The 20,618-nt window shown below is 41.5% G+C and overlaps 1 protein-coding gene across 1 annotated transcript in view; it reads left to right on the top strand.

Annotated features, from left to right (window-relative positions):
• Positions 1-519: 519 nt before the first annotated feature.
• B4GALNT2 (beta-1,4-N-acetyl-galactosaminyltransferase 2) overlaps positions 520-20,618 on the top strand; it is a 29,115-nt gene continuing 9,016 nt past the window's right edge. Inside the window, exons 1-5 of the mRNA XM_033170708.1 lie at positions 520-683; positions 5,269-5,406; positions 10,747-10,853; positions 12,435-12,472; positions 14,013-14,193. Of these exons, the coding sequence (XP_033026599.1) occupies positions 574-683; positions 5,269-5,406; positions 10,747-10,853; positions 12,435-12,472; positions 14,013-14,193 (574 nt within the window). The 5' untranslated portion in view covers positions 520-573. The remainder of the gene's footprint in view (positions 684-5,268; positions 5,407-10,746; positions 10,854-12,434; positions 12,473-14,012; positions 14,194-20,618) is intronic.

Here is a 20,618-nt window from a genome sequence, read left to right as displayed (position 1 = left end):
TTTCCAGATTTCGATAGGAGAAATTGTGGAGATTTAGAAAGGAGAAATTGTAGGACAGCAGTACTTTAAGAGCACCCAATGAACAAGGAAGAATTAATGCTGGCACAAGGGCTCACAACCCATAATACGCGGGATGGTATGGATGAACCATAAGTAAAATTCCAAATGTGAAGGTTGCAAATATTCTGAAATGCCAAGAGTAGTATTCTGAAATTTCAGACTTGCCCCCCCCCCCATGGTGTTGGAATTGGTATGATTATTTGCATACTGGCTTATAAGAACATACAAAGGATAAGTATGTTGCAAACTGCATTTTCTTATTTGCATTGTCAGCTTCCCAGCTGTGACTGCTTACCTTTTAATCTGCAAAAAGGTGAGTGAATTCTCAGGAACCAAATTTATGACATTGTATGCACTGCAATGACAAAGAGTATTGTTACTTCATAAGAACATTTAGCTGAACAGTAAACACTGGGCTGGCTTGGAAACTGATCCTGTGCTCTTCCTTCTTACAGACCCAAGTACATCTGTGTGATAATATTCAGTTTATGTGTTGTATTCTACGTCTCCGTGATGAAAGGGAAGCTAACCGAAATCAAACTGGAGTGGGGTGAAACTCCATTGTCCTTGAAGCTTTTGCCAGAAGAAAAATACAAGTCCATGTTCTTGTTTGATGGATTTTGGTAAGCTCTGCAAACGCAATTTCTCATTTTTAAAAAGGTTTTTTTTTTTCTTTTTCTTTTTTAAAGGCATGAGACCAGGGAAATCCAACTCTTCCTCACTTCTGAATCCCAAATCTTTCAGCTGAAATGTTGCTTTTCACTGTGTGATTAAGCCAATGCTGGTGCCAGGCTATTCTCCACCCTAGGCAAGGCTAACTACTTGTGACCACGCTAATCCCCCCCCCCAACTTCAGTTTTCAAAACAGGTGTCTTGTTAAAAAAAGAAAAGAAAAGCACAAAACCTGAAACTGCTAAATTTAATTTAAATTGCAAGAATAAGTAATGCAACAATCTTTCATTATATTTCTCAAATGCAAAACGAAATGTTTTAGCACACAGATCATTTTGAATAGTCTTGTGAATTGTGATGGTTTCTCTTTTTTTTAAATCGGCCACAGCTCACTAGAAAAATGAATACATTAAAATAAGATTAAAATGTGACTAAGATTTAAAATTAGGTGCATTTTCACTTATATTTGGGAGAATTTCATCAGAAATTTATAAAATATAACAAAAACTGCACACATAAAAAGAATTCTAATTGTGGATTACTTTAAAAACGATGATATTCTTCAAAATATAAAGTAAAAGTAAAATATTATCAGAAACAACAAAAACTAATTGGTATAAAACTGTACCCCTCAAAGGTCAGTACTGCAACCCTCTGAGTTCTACATCATAGGCACCAACCGTGGATGAAGCTGTTATATTTACTAGGTTAAAAAGGCAAAGGACCCCTGGACGGTTAAGTCCAGTCAAAGGCGACCTAGGGGGTTGCGGCGCTCATCTCGCTTTCAGGCCGAGGGAGCCGGCATTTGTCCACAGACAGCTTTCTGAGTTGTGTGGCCAGCAGGACTAAACCACTTCTGGTGCTGCAGTTGCTACTCAGAATGGTGGTCTGTGGACCGGCACATCAGCTGCTGGTTCTTGGCAATTTTACCACAACCCAGGTTGGATGGGATGCTTAAGAGTACCAGACCCTGGCAGTTGGAGGGAGGCGGGGTTGAGAAACACTGATTTACTAGAAAGGAGGAGCACTTGCTTCAAACTTGCTTCAAAGGAATAAGCTGTTACACTTCTACAGTACAGTTAACAACTTATTCCTTTAAAGCAGGGGTGGCCAACTTCCAAGAGACTGTGATCTACTCAGAGTGTTAAAAACTGGTAGTAATCTACCCCCTGGGGGGTTCAGGTCAAAGTTGTTGAGCTTTTTTTTTACGAAGGAAAGCCCTGTTTTGGGGGGTTGACATAAAAGTTGTTGAGCTTCTTTAGGGAAGAGGAAAGCAACATTGAGCTTTTTTTTAAGGAAGGAAAGCCCTGTTTTTGGTGGTTCAGGTCATTTTAGGGGTGCAGGGCAAAGATGTTGAGATTTTTTTAGGGGAGCCAAAGTTTTTTAGCTTCTTTGGGGGGGGGAGCCACTGATCTACTGGTGAGCTACCACAGACATCCAGTGATCTACCGGTAGATCACGATCTACCTGTTGGACATGCCTACTTTAAAGCAAGTTTTCAGCCCATCACAAGTGCTTCGGGCCTTCCTCTTCCTCCTTGGTCAGCTTGTTTGTTTTATTATTATTTTCAAACTTTATTAAGTCAAAAACACAGCTCTGACTCTCAGCTTCTGCCTCCCAACTCCTAGCTTGCTCTTGGCTCACGCGGCCGCTGGCTTTTGTCCTTCTCACTTCCAGCCAGGTGAAGGAGGGACACTTCAGAAGCTTCCAAATAAACTTGCTTGACTAGTTCAGCAATGGAATCCTCCATTCAATTTTAACCTTTCCTAGTTCCGGGACTCCGGGGAATTGGAAGGGACTTTGGCATCATGCAGACCACACACAGCCTTGCCCCAAAATCGCAGCAGCGTCATAAAATTGTTATTGACGTCCTTGTTAGGCAATAGTTTGTGGTGATGGATATGCATCTGATAAGCTCAGTTTGCCAGTTGCTCCCTGGCACATTAGGATTTTTATATTGGCTATCATTGGATCGACGGTCTTCTAAGTGACTCCTATGCTCTTGTTTTGGTATTAATATTTTATTGAAATAATGTCAATTATGAAGATCACATGTAAAAAGTGATACGGGGGGGGGGGGAATAAGGAAAGAAAAAATAACAAAAATGTGTAGAAAGGAACAATATACAAAAATGCAATGTAACGTACTCCCATACATTCTCATATAAATATATATAATGTTATTATCCTAGTACTTATGTAGAGAATAATAGTCTACTACACTCTGTATAAACTCATTCCAAATGTTGTCGTATTTATCCAAAGGCTACGCCTGTAAGTATAAGTCTGTTCATAAGTTGCGAGTGTTGTCATATAGACAATATATTCCATATCCTTCTAACTGAGTTAGTTGTTTCCAGAATCGCCTGGGATTTCAAATATTTTGATCCTAGTATTGTCCAACCAACCAAAGGTATATTCTAGGGTTGTCCACGTCAAAAAATTAAGACCAACAATGGGTTTCTAATATTTTATACTTGGCATAGTGGTGTAGTTCCAAATTTTTTAATTTGTAACTGCATTCTCTGCAGGGATATTCTTGGTGTTATTGAGCCCCAAAGACATTTCCTAAACAGGCACTTCATCTTTTGGAAATATGATCCAGATATAAAAAACTGGAAGTCATTTCGGAATATAAATAAATCTGGGAATAATACTCATTTTGAGAGCAATCACCCTTGCCCAAAGGGTAAAGTTCAATGACTCCCACCTATCAATATCTGAAGAAACCTCTTTTATTAATTTATATTACCTGTGACTGTGTTGTGCATCTCTTGGTATTAACATACCTAGATATTTAATAGATTCGGAACAAATCCGGAATTTATGCCAATACCTGTAGGTCAAAATCTGATTACACATTCATTCAAGGAATAGCGACTCCTGTGCTGTTCTTGTTGTGATTGGGAATTTGTAAATATTGTTCGTGTATTTTTGTTTACACTCAAAGCTGGTTTGGAAACCAGAGTTTTCAGTTCTACCAGATGGGAGAAAAACATTGTCTGGTGCCCAGTATCAGAAACAAAAGGGCTGGAAAGGAAAAGGCAAAATCTGAAAAAGATGGTGCTTTTTTAAAAAAGTGTCTCCAGCTACAATTAAGCAAAAGTAGTTCCAAAAACCAAACTGAGACTGAAACTGAAATGAGTTTTGCATACTGCCTCAAAAGTTGAACAGTTTTCAGAACGTAACTTGGCTCTAGAATATGAACCAAATTAAGTCCCTTCTGGGTTTCTGCCAAAACCCAATTTTAAATTGACCAATCTGTGGTGGCTGGGGGGGGGGGCAGAGGAGCAGATTGTGAGTGAGCAGACTTCACTCTGGTCCGCTTCAAAGATTTAAAAGGGGGGCAGAACTGACTCGGGCAGTGCAGTCAGCCCCGAAGCATCACCCACTCAGCCCTCCCTCTAATTGTATCCTTCCTTACAGGCCAACCTTTCTCAGTGTGGTATAGTGGTTAAGAGCGGTAGACTTGTAATCTGGTGAACCAGGTTCGCGTCTCCGCTCCTCCACATGCAGCTGCTGGGTGACCTTGGGCTAGTCACACTTCTCTGAAGTCTCTCAGCCCCACTCACCTCACAGTTTGTTGTGGGGGAGGAAGGGAAAGAAGATTGTTAGCTGCTTTGAGACTCCTTCGGGTAGTGATAAAGCAGGATATAAAATCCAAACTCTTCTTCTTCTTCTTCTTCTTCTTCTTCTTCTTCTTCTTCTTCTTCTTCTTCTTCTCCTTCTTCTCCTTTCCGGGTTCATGGGTGTTGCTATGTTCGGTTGATGATTGCTGTTTTTTCAGAACCGGGAAGGAATTTTCCCTGCTCTGCAGGTTTTGCCTTCCCCGTAGCAATTGTCACAACTTTGGCAGTTTTAGGCCTTGGGCGGAAACCTTTAGTCCAACCATCGAAGGGGTGGTGTGGTGACTTTCTCCTTTTGCAGCGGCGATATCGGGGTTCCCCGTTAAAGGGGTCTTGAGGGGAGTCTCTGACCACAAATGCACAGCACTGAGCCATAGAACTCCCCTCAGCAACACGGAAGGGGGGCCAGCTGTGTAAACACACAAAAAGAACTTGTACTTTGAACTACATTGATCCTGCCACTTGGCCTAATTTTCTAAACAAATGTGATGGCCACATGCAACAAATTTTGGTGGGATTTTGGTGGACTTCCACAAGAAAATCATAAAAGAAAATTCTCCGTCTATCTTTCTACACGGAGAGTCGCCAATGAAGAAATTAACAGCCAATAGTTTCAGACTTCCCTGTCAAAGAACTGGGTGGGGTTTTTTGTTGCAAACTGTTCTTGTAGCATTTCTGGAATATAAAAATATGTATTTAATATAGGAACATTTTTCTTAAATTATTTAAGTTTTATACTTTGTGGACAATTCCTTTTATTTTATACAATTTCAAGCATGGTTGGGTCTCCTTACAATGTAAGATGTTGTGCAGCTACTCACAAAAAGTAACTTCATTTTATATTAATGGCCCATAACTCCCCCCCCTCCTTTCTCTCCTGCCTGCCCCTCTCCAACCCTGTCCAAAACAGGCTAGGACCAAAAAACAGCTGCGAGTGTGTCGGAGCCAAAAAGCTGACAGTCTATCAGTTGGAGAACTATATTGATAAGGATAAGCTTGCTGCTGTCACAGAAAGACGTGAAAAGGAATTCGTGGATTATCAGCGAAGGTAATGTTAACTTACCCACGTGCACAGAACGGCATTTTCAATAACTATACAACATAACTGGAAGGGTTGTGGTGGGTCATAAGGCTTATCTTCATGGATTTGACCAGGGATGGGGAACCTGTGTTCACCCGCCCTCCCTGCTGAAATATGTTATTGTACTCCAGCTCCCATCAGCCCCAGCCAGCATGGTTGATGTTCTGGGATGGGGGCAATCACATCTGGAGTGTCACAAGTTCCCCATATCTAGATTAGGCGCAAAAAAAGGTGGTTGCCTCCACATCAGATTATTAGAGGACCACGCAGCAATTTCCCAAAAGTTTCAGTTCCTTGCAGTTATAATTAACTTGGTCTCCCATATAAATGCCACTTTCCCCAGCAGCAACAGCATCTCAAAATAAAACCTGGACCACAGTTAAAAAGCCTCTTGAAACCAACCTAGTTCTATGAGGTTCATTTGCGCTCTTCCTTGAAACAAATGCTCCTTTACAAATGGGTGTCCCCAAATCAAAATCCAGTGGCTATCATCGCATCTGATGACATTCAGTTCTAAAAGTTAGTAGTACTAAAAGTTAGTTTGTCATGCTTTTGGATGCAAATTCCCACCATCCCCAACCAACCAACGTTGAGCAGAGATGATGGGAGTTGTAGTGCAGAAACATTTCAGAGTGCCACAAGTTTCTAGAGATGGGAAGGCCTGGAAAAAACCGGAAAAATTGGGGAACCCCCCCCCCGGTTTCCCCCCATTTCCCCCAAAGCCTTTTTCCCCTTGGAAAATTTGAAAAAAATGGTTTGATATAGTTTGAATATTCCACACACTATTATTATTTTCAATTTTCCCTGGAAAAAAATGGCTTTGGAAAAAGACAGAAAAAACCCTGTCTCCCCCCCCACCCAATTTTTCCGTCCCCCCCCCCCCAGGTCTTCCTGCACCCACACTTTGGAGCTCCCTGTCGACTGACACAAGGCAGGTGCTCTCACTGTACTCTTTCTAGCAATAGCTCAAAGCATTTCTGTTAGGGCCAGCCCATCTGAACATGTAGAAGCTGCATGTGATTTACTTCCTTTTAACCACTGCTGACTTTAATCATCTTTTGAATACTCTTAAACACCTGCTTTTAACTGTGTTTTAATGTTCTGTTGTATATTTTTGTAAACTGTTTAGAAAGCTCTCTTAACATCATGTGGTTTATAATATATAATAACAAATTCAATTTAAAAAACACACACTCATTTTCCTTTCAAACAGAGTTTGAGCCTTAGTGCAACATTCTATTCAGTAACTGGATGTTGGTTACCTCTGGGCCTGGCATGCAAAAAATTTGCCTTATGCTTTGCCCTGGCTGTCCTCAAGTAAAGATGGGAAGGCCTGGGGGGAGGGGGAACCGGAAAAATGGGGGGGCAGGTTTCCCCCCATTTTTTTCCAAAGCCATTTTTTAGAAGTCCATGAGAAAAATGACGAGGAAGAAAAAAATGAAAATGATAGCAGTAGTTCAAAAAATGAGATAGAATAAACTGCATGTATATGTTGTGTCTTCTTGTTTTTTGTTGTTGTTTTAAAAAGCACTACTCAAAGGGGTAGACTTTCTATGGAGCTTAAATATTCAGGTGGACCTCAACTTTATTTGCTGTTGGTGCTAAGGGGCAAATTTGATTATTTTTTATGTTGATGGTTTCTTGCTTTTTTGTTGCTTTTGAGGGAAAGGGGGTGGTTACCTGTTTTATTGCAAGCATAATACTTTTATATACACTGTGTTTCATGCAATTTGTAAAACTATTTCACACTGAACTCCCCCCCCCCCAATTTTTCCAAAAATTTCATTTTTTTTCTGGGAAAAAACGGGGTGAAGCGTTTTTTTTTTTTTCTCGCGGCTTCAAAATTTATGGAAATTTTACATCTCTAGGTTTCCCACCCCTGGTTATAGGGGAACTCTCCAGTTGGCACCAGCAGGGGCAGGAAAGGAAACAGAATGGAAGGAGACATGCTTGAGGGAACTGAGATAATGGAGAAGATTTGGCTTAGTTCTCCTTAATTACACACCCCTTTCATTATTATTATTTTAATTAATGAACTTTTTTTGCAAATTTATAAAGAAAGAGAAAGCAGTGAAAGGGGGAAACAGGGAGAGGAAGAACCCATTGGTTTGCAATAACAAATACAATTAGCATCTCTAGGTCCATCTTAAGTTACACATACAAACTGATATATGCCATCCAAATGTCTTTATAGGTAGACAAGTGAAATTTAGGTGGCATGTAACAATGCTTTTTATAAACACCAATCCCCACATATGTGCGGCTTTCCAAGGGTCTGGGTGCTCACTCAGGGTTTGTGTTTCCTTTTGAAATGAGGCACAGCGGAGACCGGGGTGTCCTTAGTATATATGGTTTATTTACACACATATACAACCTAAGCCTACGATGGAGGGGCTTACAGCGTTACACCCAGGAGTGTTCCTGTTTCTCCCATTCCTGCAGCCTTGGATTCCAACTACTGGCCCACATCGCGTCCTGACTCCCCACCCCCTCTTCAGCTTGCTGTGTTTACCGAAACACACCTTTTCACATTACAGTAAAACTGTAATCTTAAACCTCTACTGCTACAGCTGCTGCTGCTGACTTTTGTCTCTGCTAAAAAACACAAAGCTAAGGGAGGAGGGGCCACACCCCTTTGCCATCTCAGCTCATGACTCATCTGCCTGTTTTTGTTCCCTTCCAGTGGACCATTTTCTCCCAAGCAATTTCCTGGTAGGGGACAGGAAACGTGACCTGTATTTTGACACGGTTGAATTCTGTACCTGGCAGCCCATCCAAGCATTGGTTAACACCCTCTAGATCCGGCACCATTAGAGTGAGGAATCAAGCACTCATCATACCCTCCAATGAAAATAGGGATGTCCTTGTCACGCAGCGTAAATTAATAATGCAGAGTTTTTCCGTGAATGAATAAGAGCTTTACTGAGTTAAAGTGAACTTCTTCATAAACAACATGGTTCCAGACAGTTTGACTGAGATTACATACAGACTCTGCTCACAACTGAGGCAGACTGACTCTGCCTGAAATCTTACTGAGAACACAGAGAGAAAATGGCTGCTACTTATAAGGAGAATGAGTTACATGTCAGAGTGACTCCACAGTTAGCAGTTAGGCCTGAATAACTTTAGTAGGCCTGAATGATTGTGCAAGTCCCAGCACTTCCCAGCCTGCTTTGCTGCTTCTGCTCTCGTGTCTTTGTCACATGACAGTCCTATTACTTTTACTATTTTACTTTTACTATTCCCCATCCATCTGACTGGTTTGCTCCAACCGCTCTGGGCAGCTTCCAACATACATAAAAACATAATAAGACATTAAACATTAATCAAAATTGAACATACCCTATGCAGGTATGTTCCCTTCAGATATCTTCTAAAGGTTGTCTAGTTACTTATCTCCTTGACTCGAGGGTTGCATAACTCCATACCTTCCAACATTTTTGGGATGAAAATAGGGACGACTTAAGGAAATAGGGGTGTCCTAACCGCAGGTGGCGCTGTGGGTTAAACCACAGAGCCTAGGGCTTGCTGATCAGAAGGTCGGTGGTTCGAATCTCCACAACAGGGTGAGCTCCCGTTGCTTGGTCCCTGCTCCTGCCAACCTAGCAGTTCGAAAGCACACAATGCAAGTAGATAAATAGGTAACACTCCGGCGGGAAGGTAAATGGCGTTTCCGTGTGCTGCTCTGGTTCGCCAGAAGCGGCTTAGTCATGCTGGCCACGTGACCCAGAAGCTGTCTGCAGACAAACGCCAGCTCCCTCGGCCAGTAAAGCGAGATGAGCGGTCGGGGTCCCTTTACCTAAGGAAAAACAGAATCAAATTCCAGAATCAAATCAGAAACTGGGACAGCTTCTGTAAATCCAGGACTGTCCCAGGAAAATAGGGTTTGCACAATTATACCACTTTAAACAGCCATGGTTCTCCCTCCCCCCACCCCCCAATTCTGAGAGCTGTAGTTCATTAAGGCTACTGAGAGTAGTCTGGAGACCCCTGTTCCCCTCACAGAGCTACAATTCCCAGAGGGATTGATTGTCAAATCACTCCCTGCACCTGACATAATGAAACACATTCTAGAAGAAGGGATGGGGGAAGGATAATACGGTATTTAACCACTAGATGTTGCAATCTAGTTTGACTTCTTTTGACTCCACACTTTTGTGTGTTTGCCAGAATGTATCTACATCTTTCCTTCTCTCTGCTGTATGAGAAATGTGCAAGTTCTGTTTGGTGCTTATGATAGATTGGAACTTGTCCCAACCTGATGCAGCCTACGTTCCTTTGCACTGAGTGAAAAAAGCTAAAAAGGTAAAGGTCCCCTGGGCAGTTAAGTCCAGTCAAATGTGACTACAGTGGTGCCTTGGGTTACAGACACTTTAGGTTACAGACTCTGTTAACCCAGAAATAGTACCTCGGGTTAAGAACTTTACCTCAGGATGAGAACAGAAATCTCGCGGCAGCGGGAGGCCCCATTAGCTAAATTGGTACCTCAGGTTAAGAACAGACCTCCAGAACGAATTAAGTTCTTAACCCGAGGTACCACTGTATGGGGTTATGGCACTCATCTCGCTTTTAGCTGAAGGAGCCGGCGTTTCTCCACAGACAGCTTTCCGGGCCATGTGGCCAGCATGACTAAACTGCTTCTGGCGCAACGGGACATCGTGACGGAAACCAGAGTGCATGGAAAAGGCCATTTACCTTCCCTTCGCAGCAGTACTTATTTATCTACCTGCACAGCCATGCTTTTGAACTGCTAGGTTGGCAGGAGCTGGGACAGAGCAACGGGAGCTCACCCTGTCTCGGGGATTCGAAACGCCGACCACCTGATTGGCAAGCCCAAAGAGGCACAGTGGTTTAGACCAAGGCACCACCTGTGTATAAACTAACCTGAAAGTAATTTCTTGAAACAGTATGCCTGCAAAACATCATATTTTATGTCGCTAACCATAGTTAATGTGTAACCTGCCTTGCCTTGTGAAATACTGTGTACAGATGCATTTTTTCCACAAATCACCTTCAATCCTACTTGAGAAAAAGAAAGGCCTGGCTGTGTTTTAAGTTGTCAATTTCTACGCAACCTTTCATTATGATCTATAGTTGGACCGAGTTGCTGTATTTTGACACTGTTCAAGCCTGTATGTTAATTATCCCAGAGAAACCAGGGCCAGTTGCTCTGCTCAAAGTGTGTATTTCGGGCAGGGGGGATATTTTTTATTTTATTTTTTAAACAGACCATTTTCTTACCTGTGATTCCCCCACTCGCAACATGGCTTCTGAAGACTCGAGTCCTGTCTCTTTGGTTTTACCTAGGTATCGCTTCAAGACAAAAGATGTCCTTATTGCTCAGCCAAACACTCCTTTAAGCTATCCAATTCAAGGAGCTGAGGTGATGCCTTTGCACACCATGGTAATTCCAGGTATGTTAACAGACGTAGCTGAATGACATTTGGAAACATTAAACAGTTAAGGAAGGTTATTGACCTAAGGCAGGGGTCAGCAAAGTTTTTGGGGGAGGGGGCCGGTTCACCGTCCCCCAGACCTTGTGGTGGGCCAGACTGCGTGCGGGGCGGAGGAGGCTTCTCTCTCTCCCTCTCTCTCCCCCAGCATCTTTCCTCTCCTCCCCTCCCCCTGCCTACCTATGCTGCTGCCATTGGGCTGCTCGCCCCTCTGCCACCTCCGACAGCCTCTGCCACTCGCAAGGGCAGGCACAGGAGCCACGGTTGGGAGAGGCGCTGCACTGTGCTCTGCCAACCATGGCTCCTGTGCCTGCCCTTGCGAGCGGCAGAGGCTGGTGGTGGCACTGGAGGGACCAGTGGCCCAAAAGGGCTGGCTGGCTCCGGAGAGGCGCTGCCCAAAATGGCACTCAGCCAGCTCAGCCCAGTTCCCTTCCTCCACTACTCAGGGTGGGGAAAAGCCGGGAGGAGGCGCCGCGGTGTGTGAAAGGGAGAGGAGGAGGAAATGGCGCTGGGGGGGGGGGGAATGGCACAACCGGGGGGGGGGGACAAACAGATTTCCCGATCCACAGAATGCCCGCGGGCTAGATCCTGAGGGCAATTGGGCCGGATTCAGCCTGCGGGCTGTAGTTTGTCAACCCCTGACCTAAGGCTTTAGCTGGTTCTGTACTGCAGAAGTTCTAAGTTGACTAGTTGACATTTCACTTGTGTAAGGTTCGCGTGAAGGTGCTTCACAAGTAACGGAGCAGGAACCCAAACACTCTTTTGCAGTTTTATTGTGCAAACTATTTACAGTGCAGAGCTACAAAAGGCATGTCTGTCTCAGTCGCTGGCAGAATCCGGGAGTGGCCCCTTCCGGCTTCTCCCCCAGCATAATAACTTCGGCACCCCAAGTCTCCTACCTTCCTTGCATTTCACCCCTCTGTGCAACTGAGGTGCTGGAAATGGCGTGCCTCCCTCCTGACCTGCTGGGCGAGGTGAGTGCAGGGTCTCAGCAACATCCCCAAGCCCTCTCCCGGCCAAGCTCCCTGCTTGTGGCTTCTGGCTAGAAGAGGCACTGGGGTTCTCAGTGGCATCCCTAAGCCCTCTCCCCGCCTGGCTGGTTCCTTCCTTCTCCTCCCTACTGGAGGTGTGGCGGTTTTCCCCGTAAGGGACCCTCCGTTCCCCTCAGCGGGCCAGGTGACAGTTCCCTGACAACTTGGTATCAAGGAGACCATAGACAGGGCACCCATACCATGTGTGTCTGTGTTCCTTAATATTGAATAAACATATCATACAAAGCCCTCTGTTTGGTGTCCGGTTTTAGGTCCTCTTGGCAACTAAGGAGCCTGTGTTTGGCAAACTGAGGCAAGAGAGTGAAAAATTAGATGAGCAGTTCAAAGGTCACAGAAATGCTTGTGTTTACGAACCGAAATGTTTTGTTTCCTTTCAAACCTTTGGACACAGTGGCCTGTAAATCAAGCTTTGCTGGACTTGCATGGGTGTGGGGAACAGAAAATTGGAAAAGTATTAATGTCAGACCTGTGCTTGCTTTTGTTCTTGAAGGGCTTGGTTTCCATGGAGCAAGTACAGAAAACCTCCAGGTAACTTTGTGTTTTCGTTATGTTTTTCATTATATGCTCCCACTTTCTGAATTATCAGACAATGCATCTGAAAGAGTCAATGCATAACAATGGAATGGATAGCATGGTTGAGATGGTGTCTGGTGACAAGCATGGGACATACAAGACTAGTAGTCCTGTTTCCTAGGCTCTGAAACCTGGGTGGGTCTTGAATGTTGTTTCAGTTTCCCTGAGAGAAGCAGGCATCCATGACCCATCTAAAACATTTTGTTGCCCCAGAAAGAACATATTCTTTATTCCACTGCTTTAAAAAAGAGAGAGGGGGAATATTTCTCAAGTAGTTCCTTTTCACATTTTAGAAATGGGGCTTCCTTAGGACAAAATAGGTGGCACAAAATAAAAATGCCTCCACATGGAAACGCACCACCGCTGGTGAACACCCAGCTCACAAAGCTTACTCACAGAGCTCTCATAGAATCATGGAGTTGGAAGGGACCCCCAAGGGTCATCTAGTCCAACCCCCCACAATTCAGGAATCTTTTTTAATAATAAATTTTATTAGTTTTCAATTACAAGCATCCAAATAAGCCTCATTATATCCATATCAAATCACAATACCAAATCAAATATCAAACATCAATTAATCAACTTTCCAATTGTATAATTTTGGTACTGCCCCCCCCCACGTGCTAGAATTACAGGTTTGATCATTTGTTTTAATTCTGCTTCCAAAATCTAATTTAATCCAGTTACATTCAAATCAAAATAATAATCCATATTCTGCAAGTCAGGAATCTCAACTAGATCATCCATGACATGTTGTTGTTGTTTAGTTGTGTCCGACTCTTTGTGACCCCATGGACCAGAGCACACCAGGTACTCCTGCCTTCTACTGCCTCCCGCAGTTTGGTCAAACTCATGTTAGTAGCTTCGAGAACACTGTCCAGCCATCTCGTCCTCTGTCGTCCTCTTCTCCTTGTGCCCTCAATCTTTCCCAACATCAGGGTCTTTTCCAGGGAGTCTTCTCTTCTCATGAGGATCCAAACTCTGCTTACAAACCTCCAAGGAATAAGTCCACAACTTCCCAAGGGAGTCTGTCCTACTGTTGAACAGCTTGCTGTCAGAAATGTCTTCTGATGTTGTGTTAGAACCTCCTTCCTTGTAACTTGAAGCTATTGGAGTTCTGCCCTCCAGAGCAGGCCTTGCTCCATCCTCCATGTGACAGCCCTTAAGATCTTAGAAGATGGTTATCATATCTCCTCTCAGTCTCCTCTTTTCCAGGCTAAACCTACCCAGTCCCTTCAGCCGTTCCTCATAAGGCTTGGTTTCCGGACCCTTGATCTTCCCGATCGCCCCCCTCTGCACACATTCCAGCTTGTCAGCATCCTTCTTAAATTGTGGTACCCAGAACTGGACACCCCCATGATTTCTGACCTTCTGTTTACTCCCATTTCCTGATGATGTCCATTTGTGTATCACCTGATTTAGATGAAAATGGAGGGGTTTTATTTGCTCCAAATACTTTTTTGCCCTTTTTGGGGGGGGGACCCAAAATCTCTAGGTGATCCTACAAGCTTCATTTGGTACTCTCAACACCCTGGCTGATGTATCCCAAGACGTGGTAGGTGGGCGAGGGGAAAAGAAGCTGAACATCTCTACTCCCCATGTGAAGCTACTGAATTACATCCTGGAACACATCACGTACACGAGCACAGAGTATCTACTCGATGTGGTGGATCTGGGTGAGTTGGATTGCTTCCGCGGGACAAGCATTGATTGCCCCTTGACTTCACCAGCCTGAAACCCGTGTTACAATTATTGCAAGACGCTTGAGCAGCTTTCTGGCCATTTCCCCTTTTGATCAAATGCCGCAAGGAGGCAGCGAATTATTATCTTTTTAGATCTTGCTTTATTTCTTGATAAAATGCTTTGCGATTTGGAAAAATGGCGTGTCCTCCTCGTTTTTAAGACCTGGGGGCGGGGGGGGGGGGTTGAAAAGGTTTCATGGAATAATATTGCTGCCCAGTCAGAAATGACATTTGAGATGCTTGATTAAAATAGGCACCCTCTGAATAGCACTGAAAGCAGAAAAAAGATAGATTCCTGCATTGCAGGGGGTTGAACTAGATCCCTTCCAGCTCTACAATTCTTTGATTGACTGGGTGTGACCATAATTCAGTGATGGGGAACATGCTTTGGGTGTGTCCTGGCATTTTTAAAAAGGCTTAGATTTGCAAATGTATGTAAAAAGGTAAAAGGTAAGGTAAAGGACCCCTGGATGTTTAAGTCCAGTCAAAGGCGACTATGAGGTTGCGGTGCTCATCTTGCTTTCAAGCCGAGGGAACTGGCATTTGTCCACAGACAGCTTTCCGGGTCATGTGGCCAGCAGAACTAAACCACTTCTGGTGCAACGGAATACTGGGACGGAAGCCAGATCACATGGAAACGCTGTTTACCTTCCCATCGCAGTGCTACCTATTTATCTACTTGCACTGGTGTGCTTTCGAAGTGCTAGGTTGGCAGGAGCTGGGACAGAGCAATGGGAGCTCGCCCCGTCGCGGGGATTTGAACCACCGACCTTCTGATCGGCAAGCCCATGAGGCTGTGGTTTAAACCACAGCACCACATGTCCCTTATAAGTATAAGGAAGCTTCCAATAATAATGCGAGGTTAATGGTTGCCTTGTAACCTTGGTGGCATATGGTTGCCAAAAGATAAAGTACCACATGATGAGAACAACATTATTGTTTTAGGTTTGTTTTATGGCTCAACCAATAGAACACTGCTAATTACCGGAATGCCTGCCAGAAGGAGAAAAGGAGGTACAAAGAGAAAAGAATTGCGTAATTGGCACTCATAATTCTTCTAAAACAAAGAATCATTGAAAAGCCAACACAGTCTTTCTCAGCTCAAAAACAGAGCAAATTGAGGAAACAAAGCAAACAAAACAAACACTGAGTACCGGTAACAATGCTAGGGGAACCCCACCCCCCTTAAGGAGGATGGCAACTACCCAACCCCCCCCTCCTCCCAGAGAAAGTTAATCCGTTCAAGAGGACAAGAGCAGGAGCAGGAGGGGTTCCTCCCACTCCTAACGCTCCTAACGCTGACCCACCCATGTCTCTAGAACAGGGGCCAGCAACCTTTTTCAGCTGTGGGCCGGTCCACCATCCCTCAGACCATGTGGTGGGCTGGACTATTTTTTGGGGGGGAGAATGAACGAATTCCTATGCCCCACAAATAACCCAGAGGTGCATTTTAAATAAAAGGACACATTCTACTCATGTAAAAACAGGGTGATTCCTGGACCATCCGTGGGCCGGATTGAGAAGGCGATTGGGCCACATCTGGCCCACGGGCCTTAGGTTGCCTACCCCTGCTCTAGAACAAGACATTAGAGAAGCCTGCTTTCAGCCGATCCCTGATATGCACCCCTAACAAGAGATCTGCATGCTGTCTGCAGAAACTATGGTTCTGGTTCTCCAAAGACTGAATGAAATTCTCACCAAAATAGTTAACACCAAGAAACAATAAGCACTCCCATCTCGACTCATGGAGATAAAGGATATTCTATGGTGGTCCCACTCTCTCCGCCCAGTGAGGGTATTTAAGGATGAAACAAGGAGGCAACTGGTCCCTTGCATAGAGTCACAGCTAATGTGGACAAGGGAAATTAAGTTTAATACTAGAACAAAATAAAATAAAATAAATTCCTTCCAGTAGCACCTTAGAGTTTGTTCTTGGTATGAGCTTTCTCATACCAAGCTCATACCAAGAACAAACTTAGTTGGTCTCTAAGGTGCTACTGGAAGGATTTTTTAAATTTTATTTTGTTTTGACTATGGCAGACCAACACGGCTACTTACCTGTAACTTTAATACTAGAAATATTAACTGCCCGAAGGAAGAAAAGAATTCTGTAAGTCTAGAATTACAAGACCAGGAGACATTGTGGCCAGGAGACGTAGAAGGATATTAATAAATAAGAGATTAATAAATAAGTATCAAAGGGAAAACAACTGATAGTGGTAGTAGGATTATACGCACCCAATGGAAATAAAACAATTTTTTAATAAACAAGTGGAAGAAAGATTGTTAGAATATATGGATGAAGAAATAATAATGAGTGATCTTAATGAAGTCCCCTCATTAGAATGGGACAGAACAAAAAAGAGATACAAAAAATAAAAACGGAAGATTGCCAAACACCTCCTTTCAAATGGCAGATATGTTAAATTTGATAGACATTTGGAGACACAAAAATCCAATAGAAAAACAATTCACACATTTCTCAGAGGTTAAAAAATCGTCAGGAAGGATAGATGCATTTTGGATTTCAAACAATTTAGTAAATAAAGTTAAAAAGACTAATATTCAACCAAGGACTATTTCAGACCATAATCCGGTGACATTGGAGTTAGAGAATAAACAGAGTGGTAATAGGAGATGGAGATTGAATGAGAAAATATTAAATGATTAAAATATTGTGGAAAAAACACAGCAATTGTCAAAGGAATTTTTTGAGTTAAATAAGCCACAAGATAGATATAAATACAAGATGGGATGCTAGTAAAGCATACATCAGGGGATATTATATACAACAAATGGCAAGGAAAAAGAGATTGTATGAAAAGAATCTAGAAACAATAAAAGAAGAATTGGCGATCAATGAAAAATTGTTAGCAAAGGATTCTAAAAATGGGGAAATAGTAGAAAAAATTAAATTGTTTCAAGCAGGATATTCATTTATGATAAATGAGGCAATACAAAATTAAATTAAATGGTTAAGACAGAGATAATTTGAATTTGCAAATAAACCCAGTAGAATGTTAGCATGGCAGTTGAAAAGGAAACAAAAGGAGAGTTTGATAGATCAAATAAAAGAAGGTGGGAAAATAATAATTAATCCAGATGAAATAAATAGAATTTTCAGGATATATTATAAAAATTTGTATAAAAAAGGGGAAGAGTCAGAAAAAGAAATTATAAATTATCTCCAAGGGAAACATATACCTAAGATTGATAATGAGAAAAAAGAATATCTAAATGCTCCGGTCACAATTCAGGAAATATGTGATGCAATATCAAAAATAAAACTTGGTAAATCACTGGGTCCAGATTGGCTCACTGCCTTACATTATAAAAAGATGAAAGAGGTGGTGGCAATTCCATTAAAAGCATTAATAAATAAAATAATGGAGGAAGGAAATATCCCAGAATTGTGGAAACTGGCCTACATTACTGTAATTCCCAAACAAGATAAGGACAGAAAAGAAATAAACAATTACAGACCAATATCCCTACTAAATAATGATTATAAAATATATGCAAACATCCTAGCACAAATAATAAAAAGAATAATGAAGGAAATCATAGCTCAAGATCAAACCGGGTTTATACCAGGAAGAAAATCGAATAGCAATATGAGATTAGTAATTAATGCTATAGAATATTTAGATTGGAATCCAGGGAAACAAGCTGCTTTTGTTCTAGTGGACTCTGAGAAAGCGTTCGATAAGGTATCTTGGACGTTCCTGGAAAAAGTAATTGAAAGAATGAATATGGGAATAAAGATGATAATGGGATTAAAGGCAATATATCAGTCCCAGAAGGCAAACATAATAATCAATGGGGGGTTGACAGATTCCTTCAAAATTGAAAAGAGAACAAGGCAGGGGTGCCCCTTATCCCCCTTATTATTTATTATGGTATCAGTGGTATTAAATCAGGTAATTAGAACAGATAAAGAAATCAAAGGAATAAAATTAGGAAGAGTAGAGTACAAATTAAGAGCATATGCAGATGATCTGATCGTCATGGTAGAGGACCCGGTAGAAAGTATTAAAATGTTGATGGAAAGGATGGAGGAATTCGGTAAGGTAGCGGGGTTTAAAATAAATAGAGAGAAAACGAAAGTAATGACAAAAAATATAGATGAGATAATTAAAAGGAAATTGGAACAAGATACAGGGTTAAAAATAGTTAGCAAAGTGAAATATTTGGGGATCAATTTAACAATGAATAATATAAATTTGTTTGAAGATAATTATGAGAAAGTATGGAGAGAAATTAAAAACAATTAGAAATGTGGCAAAATTTGAAATTATCCATGTGGGGGAGAATTTTGGCAATAAATATGAACGTATTACCAAAATTAATGTTTTTATTTCAAATGTTGTCAATAATATGGAAAACAGTTTGTTTTGATAAATGGAGAAAGGACCTATCAAGCTTTATTTGGCAAAGGAAAAAACCAAGAATCAAATATAAATTGCTGACAGACGATATTAGGAGTGGCGGTTTCGGCCTTCCAGATTTAAGACTGTATTATGAGGAATGCTGCCTAGAGAGGATAAAAGACTGGATAAATTTAGAAAATAATAATATTCTGGATCTGGAGGGTTGGAACTGCCGATATGAGTGGCAGGCATATTTGATCTATGATAAGGTAACAGTGCATAAAGAGTTTCTTAATCATACAATAAGGAAATTCCTATATAAAATTTGGATGAAGTATAAATGGCTATTGGAGCCGAAAATACCAAAATGGGTATCACCTCTGGGGGCCATGTCATTAAAGAAAAGTAATTCAGAAACAAGATGGCCAACATACCAACAATTAACAGTGGAGGTAGAAGGGGAGATTAAATTAAAGACTTATGAAGAAATAAAAAATAATTGTAATACTTGGTTACAATACCACCAATTAGTACAGAGATTTAAACATGATAAGCATAAGGGATTTGAGCAAAACATATCCAAGTTACAAAGTGAAATAATACAACCCAAGAAAAAGGTTATCTCCAGGACATATAAATTATTACTAGACTGAGAGCTGAAAGATGAAATGGTCAAAGAGGTTATGATTAAGTGGGCAAGCGATATCGGCCATGTAATAGAATTGGATAGGTGGGAGAAATTATTTAAGAGAGATTTGCATTTCACAGCATGTTCTAACAATAAAAGAAAATATGCTTAAGATGTTGTATCGATGGTATATAACCCCAGAAAAAAATATAAAAAATCAATCTAATTTATGTTGCAAATGTAAAAAAGAGGTGGGTACATTTTATCATTTATGGTGGGGATGTAAAGAGATAAATAAATTATGGAATGAGATATATAAGGAATTAAAATATATATATTAAATTACATTTATTTAAAAAAAAAACCAGAATCTTTTTTATTAGGTATTATATCGGATGAATTTCCTAAAAATAATATAAAGGTTTTTCTATACGCCTCAGCAGCGGCGAGGTTATTAATTGCAAAAAAATGGGAGAGAAAATCCCAACAATATTGGAATGGAGAAGTAAGATGTGCGAATTGGTTGAAATGCCAAAATTAACAGCTAATATTAGAGGTTGCTCCAATCAAGAAATAATAAAGGAATGGGAAGGAGTGAAAGATTATTTAAGGGTATATTGTTCAGATATTGATATTCTGGCAGATTTGGTATAAATCGAGCAGGGGAAAATATTAAGGGGGGGGGAAAGGATTTAGGATAATGATAATGGAAGCAACAACACAACTAAAAAAGATAGTTAAATATTGTGTAAATAAAATCATGTATTGGTGAGGGGGAGAGGGGAGGGGAGGGGGGACAATGGGAATGGGAAAGATAATGTATTTGTTTTTATCTATTCTTTTGTAAGATTTGAATTATGAATAAAGTTTATTTTAACTCTTTAAAAAAGAAAGTCCCGACTTAACCTCCTTCTGCTGGGCCTGTAAGACAGAGCTATTCCGCCTGGCCTTTAATTTGAACTTAGCTTGATCTTTTATTTCCCTTCTCTTCCCCCCTCCACTTTTTATGAAGATTACCTGCTCTGGGACCTCACAGCTAATTCTCCCCTAGCCTCTTCACTGGCCCAAGTAAGACTAATTTAGCCAGATAGCCTTGGTGACTATCTAATGTTTATTGGATGGATTTCCTCAATTGATTTTTGAACTTTGAATTTTATTGTTATTCATGCTTTTATACTGTAATTTATGCTGCTTTTATGTTGTATTACAATTAAGTGTTTTAAATTTGTTGTTAGCCGCCCTGAGCCTGGGTTTCTGAACCGGGAAGGGCGGGGTATAAATAATTTTTTTTATTAATTTATTAAAAGCATGAATAGGAAACCTGTGACCTCGGGTGCTGCTGGGTTGCAGTTCCCATCACC

The sequence above is a fragment of the Lacerta agilis genome, chromosome 14 (genome assembly GCF_009819535.1).
Source record: "Lacerta agilis isolate rLacAgi1 chromosome 14, rLacAgi1.pri, whole genome shotgun sequence".
NCBI lineage: Eukaryota > Metazoa > Chordata > Lepidosauria > Squamata > Lacertidae > Lacerta > Lacerta agilis.
The sequence above is the reverse complement of the archived record's forward strand: the minus strand, read 5'-3'. Positions and strand labels throughout refer to the sequence as shown.